General features: G+C 39.9%; 1 protein-coding gene across 2 annotated transcripts in view; it reads left to right on the forward strand.

Annotated features, from left to right (window-relative positions):
- Positions 1-9,328, forward strand: part of INPP5A (inositol polyphosphate-5-phosphatase A) — a 208,902-nt gene extending 199,574 nt beyond the window's left edge. For both annotated transcript variants that reach the window (XM_068398292.1, XM_068398293.1), the window contains exons 13-16: positions 3,259-3,370; positions 7,630-7,698; positions 8,986-9,073; positions 9,168-9,328. In XM_068398292.1, coding sequence (XP_068254393.1) covers positions 3,259-3,370; positions 7,630-7,698; positions 8,986-9,066 — 262 coding nt within the window. In that variant the 3' untranslated portion in view covers positions 9,067-9,073; positions 9,168-9,328. The remainder of the gene's footprint in view (positions 1-3,258; positions 3,371-7,629; positions 7,699-8,985; positions 9,074-9,167) is intronic.
- The last annotated feature ends 1,171 nt before the right edge of the window (positions 9,329-10,499 follow it).

The raw sequence follows: 10,499 nt of genomic DNA on the forward strand, positions 1-10,499 counted from the left end.
CTTGGCTTGCCCGTTGAAGTCGGTGGAAATATTTTCCAGATTCTTGAGTACGGTCTTGAGTCTGCGCTATCTGGGCAGTTGCTGTATTGGAAGAAGCAAAATGAGTGTCGTGTCTTTATGTCCTGCGTTTTCTGAAACACGTGCTCTCCTGTTAGTTACCCTCTTGGGCTGCAGCCCTCACGGCTGTGGGGCCATTTGCCAGCCCCAGGAGTGCAGGAGCACGCCCAAAGGCTGCGTTCTGGTGACAGATTTTGTGTAGAAGACTGGAACTGAGTGCTGTGGTGTGTGGCACCTCTGAGGCTTTGGCTGTTTTCTTTGTGTCTTTGATTTTTGCAACATCTTTCTGTTACGGCAGCACCAGAATCATCAGCCTGGCTTCTTGAAATGCTTATGCATCTGTGTGTCTCCTCTTTGGATGCTTCTGTTGACTGGTTTTAAATCCCGTCAGCTGGGGGGAAGGCATCTGAATGAGGTAACGTCACGTAAGACACCAGAGTATCCATGGGGGAGAAAACCCTTATAAATGCTCCAACCAAGCAGAAGTTTTGGAGTTCACAAGATGATTCAATTCTGGAAGCAGCTGCATTATTTTCATTCCGCTGTTCCTTTAACTACCGAACACGATGATGGAGACAACTACCAGAGTGTATGTTGTTGGAAAAGTTTTATTCTGGAATAGTATTCATTCAGCAGTATGCTTCGTGAAAATGTCTTCAGTGACAGACTTATTCCAGAAACTTCTAATACAACTTTTTATTTGCAAAAAATCTATTTAAGATAAATGGCATAAAATAAACTGAACTATCCTGTCCCCAAAACCTGTTAAGTCACAAAAAAGAATCCCTCCCAGCAATTTTGAGTCACATTTAGCTATGATCACTTTTTGAGCCCGTCTACAAAAGAAGCCGGCTTATTCCAGAGGATTTGTGACCCTTCTAGAGCATGAAGGAGGAGAGCAAATAGTTTTCCTTATTTCTGGGGGGTGTATCTAGTCAGGATTTTTTATTATGTCTGTGTCAGCATTTCACCGAGAGTGAGACTTGCACAAGCCGAAGAGGCGGTGGTGGGGAGCGAGAAGCCTTGTTCGTTAGGGTGCAGCAAGACAGAATGCTCCACGCTTCTGAAGGAAGGATGCTGCCTCGTAAAAAGAAGAGCTTGCCCCACTTTATTGTGTTAAATTATTACCTACAGATCATTTTTGTCTGGATAACTTCTGCAGTATTTATTTTCATCTCTGTCCCAGCCATTAGAAATCTGATTTGTCAAAGATTTGTAAACTACAGTAACTTCTTGACTGGGTGATCAGCGCTAAAGACCTTGAAAAATTGGCAGAAGTTTTCACCCTGTGAAAACGTTAAGATCAATAAAGCAAATTGATAAATACCATTTCACAGAACATAGGCCCTCGGATGAAATGCTCTAACACAGAGCAGTAACAGATCATTACAGGTAGGGAACATCATACTTCAAAAGCCGTACAGTGAATGCTGTAAAAGGAAGGATTATATGAAATGTGATTGATTCTTATACCTTATGTCATAAAAAGTAGCTTCAGTTATGTGGGGTTCTTGAGTAACTAAAGTAAGATGTTACCAGAAAAAGTCAACCCTTAAATTGCAGACAAAGAGCTTCTACTACCAATAGTATTACATCATCAAAATATTTCACAGACACTCAGAAATAAGCTGTACTTCTGTATGTCAGTGAAGCAGCAAATTGAATTCTCATAATATGTTTTGAAAATGAGTCTTGTTAGGTTTGATGAGGTGGAAAAGGTTCTGAGATCACTGGTTTGTTCCAATACGTTCAGTACACTTCTCTTGGATGCTTGCCATGGCTAATCTTTTTAATGGCAGTGTAGCTTGTAAACCCATTTGGTAGAAAGCTATACGTCTCAGTTTGAGTATCACACCAAGCTGGGTGGTAAATAAGTTTCTCTTCAAGCATGCAAACCCTTTTGTTACAATACCAGAAATTTTATTTTCACACACATATCGGGAAAACCTCAGTATTTCCTTTATGAGTTCAGTGATGGGCAGAATAAAGTGCAAATGTCATTTTAAATGCACTCACACATACATATGTGGATAATATGCACTGGGCTTATGGTTTTTGTTTAAAGACATTTATCAAGGACAAACTTGAATTCATTCAAGCTCAATATTCAAGAAATTGAGCCTGTCACAAACCCTCTGGATTTCTCCAAAACCCCTTTGGCTATTTACCCATGCCATTTTGGTGGTCTGGGAAAACGGTGCGCCTTACAGCATGACAAGCCATCATCAAGCTCAAGCTTCTATCACATTAAACTAGTGAGAACATTTGGATAAAACGAGGAAAACTTTGGCCTCAGCCTCCTGACAGTTGGACCAGAGGCTGCCACTGCAGGTGCTCTAGAGGATCTCAGCCTGTGGGCTCACACAGGCGTGTTGAGTTAACTTATTTTAGGCTGTTCTGTAGGTTAAAATAAACACTTTCTGTTGCCTTTTAAAGCTAAGTCCGAATGCACTGGAGATCTCATAGCACACTTACAATGACCCCACAGCATAACTACCATTTAATCAGCTTCTGTTCCAGATGTCTTTACGAAATAATTCACTTTTTGTTAACACAATTTCATATAAAGGTACAGAATCTTACGTGGTCAGCATCATTTTCCTCAGACCACATTCCTGACCCCTTGGTTCTGAAGAAATCCCCTGAAAAGCTGCTTTCTTGTCGTGTCTTCCTTTGTCAGCCTTAGAGAATCCATACAGGTGGTGTTTTTGTACAGCTGCAGAGATCCCAGTGCTCTGAACTCTGTTTTGTGTTAAATTATTCCTGGATAGCTCTCCTAGAGAGAATCCTGCAAAGAAATCCCGTGAGATGAACCTTTTTTTCCCCTGCGTTTCCTTTTTCATCTTCTGCCTGTTCGTTTTCCACAGTCATAGCCAACAGCCTGCCCTGTACTCGAGTTGTTGGACTGATTTTCATACTTTCACACAAATAAATAGTCTGCTGTCTTCAAACACTCTCACGTGAAAAAATGCAAGGTAGGTGAGAGTTTTGAAACTGTATGTGTCTTAACACGTTGGCCTAAAGTAGGATTGTAGATATGAGAAGAGAATAGAGAAAGAGCACATGAGGAGGAGAAAAGAAAGATAAATGAGAGATGTCTAAAAGAGCTGCTTTTTTCCAGTTACATTTTTTAATTAGCGTGGTCATTTGAGGCTGCTTTGCAAGAAGTGGCTGATGGTTGTGGTTGTGATTTGTTTGCAGTTATCCGTACAGCGAGGACTCTAGCCAGGGAAAGCAGTACATGAACACGAGGTGTCCAGCCTGGTGCGACCGAATCCTGATGTCCCACTCAGCCAAGGAGCTCATTCTGAAAGTAAGTACGGACCCGCAGCCGCCCCGCTGCCCACGCGGTGTGTTATCTCCAACGAAGGTGGGTAGGGCTGATACACTTCTGCTTGTCCGTGGATTTTCAGTTGCCTGTAGCAAACGCCAAGCTGGAGACAGCATACCATGGCAATAACAACTGTTATGTCTCCAGTGCTTTCCACCCGAGATTGTGGATTTGTCCCAGTTAACCCCTCGGCAGTTACCAAAGCACGAGCTTTCACAACCACTTCTTTTGGTATCCCAGCTGCCAGTGCTGCCCGTCGTCTCTCCAGTGCCGCTTCTGTGCTTGTCAGTGCTGTACTGGGATGTACAGCACTGGGAAACTGTGCCTGCTTTAAACAAAGTAACAAAAAATAAAAAAATCCATGTCAGCCCCCCAATCCAGTCCACTCTACAGTAACGTAAGTAACAGTACTGCCCTCACCGAGGATTTGGCGCAGATGCAGGCAAAAGTAACTAGGAGTGGCTGCTGGCTGAGCAGTAATGCTGTTGAAAGGAAAACCTGCACAGCAACAGCTTGAGGTGCCCGAGTTACAAGCGTGGTAGATTTAGGTTCCCTCTGTTGCTGGTGTTGAGAACTGGATTGCCCAAGAACAGGTCAGATCCTAGATGGGCCAGATCTCCTGCCCGCGTCCCCTGAAGGAAGGCAGAGTCTCCAGCAGGTAGGCTCCTCACTTTGGTACACCAATTAAGTGCCTCAGTTTAGACATTCCATTAGAGCTTTAAAAATACGATGGTGCAACGTTTTTAGACCGTACAGTTCCTCTTGGGATTTTGGTGTATAGTGATAAGGTAAACTTGGTGATGCTCTGTCCAAGGTTGAATGACCTAAATATAGTTCAAGAGCCTTCCAGTTTTCCTTTTCTCTCATTTTCTCTCTCTCCTGCTTACTCCTCTCTCCTCCTTTCCTCGGAAGCACTGAACCCGGCCAGCCGGTTACACGTGCCAACTTACACTCCTCTGTTTTTTCCTGTGTGCTTGTTCATGGCAACTGGAGACCCCTCCTGTTTACGCTGCCTGTCAGGTGTTCTAAAGGACCCAGAACACATGAGGAAATCGGTGTATGATACAAGGAGATCTCACCTGTGCCTTTCTGCTCTGAGCTAAGCTTTTCCTGCCGTGCCAGCCGTGGCCAGGAGCGCGATGCAAAGCGAGTGTGCTGTGAGTGCCCAGCTGCTGCGCTGAGGGTATCGCGCTGACCAGGCAGCAGGACTGTCTCATACAGAACCCAGAACGGCCCAAAGGCACGTGTCTGTCTCTGTGTTCCTGTATAACTACTGCAGTATAGTGGGAGTGAAGTGCAGAAAATAATCTTTGCACATAAATCCATGTTCTACGGCTTCACGGCGCTTTTCTTCTGTTTAAATTAATGAAACCCTTGAAACTTGCTCTCCTGGAGTTTATAACCTTCTGTTTCTCTCTCTCATCGGGGTTGTTTATCTCATGATTAGACTGTTTGCTTTGCAGTATATAACTCCCTGAAAGGCTGAGAACATTTTTTCCATAGCTGCTCAAACTTCAATTCGATGTACTTCCGTACACGTTTAATGTGTAAGAAGTGTCTGCGTGATATCCTGAAGTTTTGCCCAAAATTGCAGACAATGCACATACTGCAGTATTTAATAAAAAAAAGTGAAGCTAAGAGGAATACAGGCTTTATAGCAAAACAGTAATGTCAAAATCAATGTTATTTGACCTTCTTAAACAGAAATATCGTATGAAAAAGTGAGACTTTACCCAAAATATTACAGATAGTACTTGGCGCCCATGAAATTCCTAAAGAACAAAGGATTAAAACCATGGAACGAGTGGCCAATGAGGGAAGATTTTTTTTTTTTTAAGCTATGAATAAGGAGATAGAAGGGTACACAAAGGCTTGAAGAGTGTAAACAGTACAGAGGGAAAGGAATTCTTTCAGATTATCTAGGGGGGTATAACTTGGATATAATGGGAGAAAAATAAACAAAGGAAAACAAAGTTAGAGCATTAAAGACAATTTGTAACTGTGAGGTCACCTGGCCCAATTCTGAGTCTCCACGGAACAGAAAGCCAGTCAGTTGGATCATTCAAAGCTTACATTCAAAAAAATGCATATAATTTTGTCTGTGCAGCTTTGCGTTTGCAAATTATGAGCGCGCAGCTTGGGACATCTCCAGAAACGTGTGTGCAAAATTACAGGTGTAGATGAGGCCAAACTGGTGTGGGTGTTTAAGGCACTGGGTCTATACCAATAGAGGAGTCAGCTTCTCCAGCTCAAAACCAAACTGTAATTCTGGCTCATAAAACTTAATGAAAATATTCAGTAGAAAAGAATGCTGAACTGGTAGAGAAGAGGGCAAAATGACCTCACAATTTTGGTGGTTCTACGCAGTAAGCAGCGTTCGCCTTGCCATTGAGGATTTATTCTATTGCAGAGACTTAAGCTTTGAAGCTTCAAAAGCAACTGTGAAGAAGGTAAAAGCAAATTTTAATTAACTGGTTACACTGTGACAAATCCTTAAAACATAAATGTATATGAATTTTTAAAGAATTTTTCGTTGTAAATAGCTACTGAATATTCTTATGCAGGTAATTACTTTGCTGCATATAGGCAAATAAAGAATTTATTTTCCTGTCTTAGCAAGTCTATATTTTATTTCACACAAAAATTGTAGTAAATCAGCATTTTAATCCTACATAAAGAAAGGATAATATGCACAAATTGCCCCAGTGTACGGTGTGTTCAGCTACACAGTAGGCATTACAGATTGTACAGACATGGGGCTGTAAACAGCTTTCATGCAACATCATCGATCATGCCATGGTCGGTTACCTCACCATCATGTTGTTTTATGCTTCCTGAGCCCTAAAACACCAAAGGTTGCCCACTGCTAGGGAGCTGCGCTGACGCCTGGTAGCATGAAGTAATGAATGCTCAGCCGAGTGTATATTGTTTCTGCTTGTGCGCCGCTGTAATTTGTTTATCTGTCTAAAGATTATGCAGTTGAAAATCCACAATTTTATGCTGCCTTTGTAAATTATCAAGTCGCTTTTGATGAATGTATCCCCACTTCCGATGCTGGTGGCATTATGATCTTGAAATATTGGAAAGTGCTCATGCATACAATGCAGAAGGTTATGTTTTCATATTTTTGGCAGACAACCGTGCTGTAAAGTAAATCTGACCTTAAGCTTCCTTACTGCATTAAAGATAATTCAGTTTTAACTTTATAGTCCTAAATGCTACTGTTTATATAAAGTTATTGCCCAGTCAAACTTGACTGATTGCAGATGGGAAAGTCCTGACTCTTTCGTACAAAATAAATTAGTGTTGCCAACTAGTTTAAAGCACATCTATGATTGTATCAGAGACCTGAGAGTGTGCAGATTGCAGATTTAATTAGCTCATAGGAATTGTTCAGCATACTAAGAAATTGTCTTGTATGGCAACGTATTTGTATTTATTCCTGAAGTACTGTGCTAGAGAATCAAAACAGTCTCAAAATCAAGTTTATTGCAAATGGCAGAAAGATGAGTACAGTTTATTACTCATTAAGCTACAAATGCTAAAGAAGGCAGTGTACAGGGATAAAGTTCAACATGGAACAAAATGAAAGTGATTCGTAATGGAGACTGGAGGAATGTCATCTTTCATTTGCTGATTTTTCTCAAAATCACTTAATGCTTTTTTTCAGATGAAGAAATGTGTGTCATAGGAATGGTTAAAGATTATACTCATAAACTGTAAATAGTTCATTTATCTCTCTGAACATTTAAAATCACCTACATGATGAAATCAAATGATCTCGGAAGGCAATGTGGATTGCATTTAATTCAAAGAACAACATATATCGCACCTAATTCAATAAAAATTGTGTGTTGTTCCTAAAAAAAGGACTGGCCAAAAATGCTGCCTGCAATTCACTGGCCAGAGGCTGGGATGCAATCCTAACGGAGTCGTTCGTTTCATCTGTCCGAGTGTTACTCACTAAAATTTCTAGAGGTCCCAGAGGCGAGGAGCAGATGCTGTGATTTCCTGAGGCATTTGTGTGGGGGCAAACTGCACAAATTGCAAGCAGCACTGGACGTAAAAATTCATTCTGCGTGGTCTTTCTCTGGAGGAGCCAAGCAAAGATGTGTCAGTATCACTTCATTCAGAAACTGCTTTGAACTGTTTGCATAAATTATTTCCATATATCTTTCTGTAATCTGGAGAATACTTGAACTGACCAGTGTTTTGTTGTGGTTTTGTTTTTTTTTAACTAGTCAGAAAACGATGAGAAGATAGTAATATATGACCACATTGGGCCAAATGTCTGCATGGGCGATCACAAGGTAATTAATTAAACATTTTAGTAACCTTCTAAGGTTTTTTTATGAGGAAGGAGAATGCATGCACTAGTTTCTGTTAATTTTATGTTTAAGTCAACTAGATCTCTGTCCCATTTTTAATTTAAAGCCTCCAAAATTATTTAAAGTTGAATTCAACTGAAATCAGCCAGTATTAGAGTAGATACTTGTGTGAAATCAAATAAAGAACAGGGTGATGTGCACTAGAATGAAAGCATGATACCACACAGAATGAAGAGGAGCAACTGTCTGTGCGCTTACGACTATTCTCGTAAAACAAAAGTATTTTCATTGGGTTATCAAAATTGCTTCCAAAACAATTAATTTGGTGCCTGGCTGCTTATTAGTAATATAATATATTGGCAGTTCCGTATTCACACAAGTGAGAAAAAGGATATAGAATTACATAAATACCAGTTGTTAAAGTGAAGACAGGGATTTTATAATCTCTTCCGCTGAAGATACCCGATGGAAAGCTAAGTCAGAAATGCAGCAAAACTGAGTGTGTGCTTGCTTGGGAAAAAGCTGGTCAAGGAGCAGCAGGTAGCCTCTGAAAGCCTGTATCAAAATTATATAAAACCCATATCAAAACTCAACTAGAAACTTGCAAAAACTTGTAAACTCTACAACAGTGGTAACGTGTCGGCCCTAGAGACGGCGCGAAGGCTGATGAGGGTGGTAATTCAGTGACAGATAATGGGCAATGACACGAGTGTGTGCATGTATACAGTAAATCCAAATTCACAAATACATTTACTTTCGTGGTCAGAGTTCCTGTGAGCAGAGTGTCGTTTTTCTAAGGAAGAATGCACTTAAGATACTTGGTCCAGAACCATCCCAGTCGGATTTTAAAACACCGGCCGACGTTTACTAACTTCTCCACTAATATGAAACGTCTGGTGTGTCAGCAGCTGAAGGACAGCTCAGAGACAGTGATTTTTGTTTCCTTTGTCACCAGGGTACTTCGCATGAGCTTTTTTAGCATGGCACTTTCAGTGGAGCTAATTCTGTGATTAAAGGGAGTTGTGTGTGGGACCCGATCCTCTTCCCACAGAAATCAGTGGCAAATTTTCCCTTAGATTTCAGTGGGACAGAGATCTATAAGAAGATGAGGTGGTTCTCCTGTGCATTTTGTAGTTAATCAAAAAAATTATTGCATCATTTTGTTTCCAGTCATAGAGGATTTTTTTCTTGTGTTTATTACTAACTGTAAAAAAAAAAAATGTTTCTATTTCAAATGTGTAACTTCTATTTTTCCCTAACTTGCTGCAGCCTGTGTTCCTGTCCTTTCGAATAGCTGCTGGGGCAGGTAAACCTATTGCAAATGTGCACAAGTGTTGTGTCGTGCAGTGATGTGGTGGTAAATATCATTCTTTTTCCTCTACGTTTGTATTTTCTACATCATTTCCCCTGTGTTTATTTTTCTTTTTAAAAAAATGCCAATTCTGCAACAGGAAAAAGATGCCTACGGAACGAGAAGATTTTTCCGTGAAACCCCACTGTAGCGAGGAGGGGAAGGAACATGCAGTATACTGAAATACATAATCGCAACAACCGTGTCGATAAATCCAGTCCCGAGTGCCACATTTTTAGACTGCTGATCGTACACTATGCTTCAGCATCTGGACTCTGTTCGAGAGAAGCCTCACATACCTCACTGTCTTGTATGTTCATGTGACATCAAGTAGAAACGTGGAATTATTTTTTATATATATGTCACAATTCTGTTGCCAAAACTCTAAATAGACAGCAGAGATGTTATGTATTTTAGATTTCACAACTTTCAACTTTTAATAAGTGTTTGTCAATGTGGAGAAGCTATTTCAGCATATTACAAACTTTTCAAGGTGTCATGCCTAACCACTTCGGGGTTTTGTACATTGGATTGTGTAGATAGAGATATTGATGGTTTTAAATGGTATTTTCTTTGTTGACCAAGGCTTATGGTTTGTGTTTTAGTCCTAGTATTTTGTTTTCCATTTTTATAATTTTTTTTCTCATGTTATTTACTATACTGCCATGTTACATGGTTTTTGAATCACACAGCAGCTGCTTTCTATACATACATCTATATGTGTGTGTATATATATGTATGTATGTGTATATATACACAGATATATAAATAATTTATAAACCTGACCAAAACTTACGCTAAATATACTTTCCAATATGAATGCTTGAGAGTGCCATATCAGCAGTTAGTGTTGGAGTCTTAGCAGGTTTAGTTAAGTGTACATCAACAACCAACATTTATATAATAAATAATATATAGCAGTGCCATCCTGAATACAGATATATAGTATACTATATAGCACATATATTAGCAGTTTCACTTTGTTACTCCTATAATCCCTTCTTTCTATGTAATATTACGGATTGAATGTGAAGTTCTTAGCTAGGTTTGGGTGTAACTTTCCAGAATTTTGTAAACTGGTTTTGTCCGTCTTTTGTTACTGTTTTACGGTGCCAAGTATTCTATATTGAAACAATAACAACATGGGGGAGAAGAAAATAATCATCTGCTTCAGGTAGCAACTGTATTGGACACAGACTGTATTTATACAGTGTTAAAGAAAAAAAAAAAAGACTGTAAATTTTCCTGGTTAGTAGCGCAGCGCAGCCTACAATATAATCTTGTTACGAACATTTTTCTCCTACCACTAAATACAACATTAAAAGGTGATTAGGGAGTCTGTTGATGAAACACAAATGTATGTTTTATTGATTTAATTTAGAACACTACAGAGTTCATGGACTGCGTGATGGCATTAGATTGATGCTTGATT

The sequence above is a fragment of the Nyctibius grandis genome, chromosome 4 (genome assembly GCF_013368605.1).
Source record: "Nyctibius grandis isolate bNycGra1 chromosome 4, bNycGra1.pri, whole genome shotgun sequence".
NCBI lineage: Eukaryota > Metazoa > Chordata > Aves > Nyctibiiformes > Nyctibiidae > Nyctibius > Nyctibius grandis.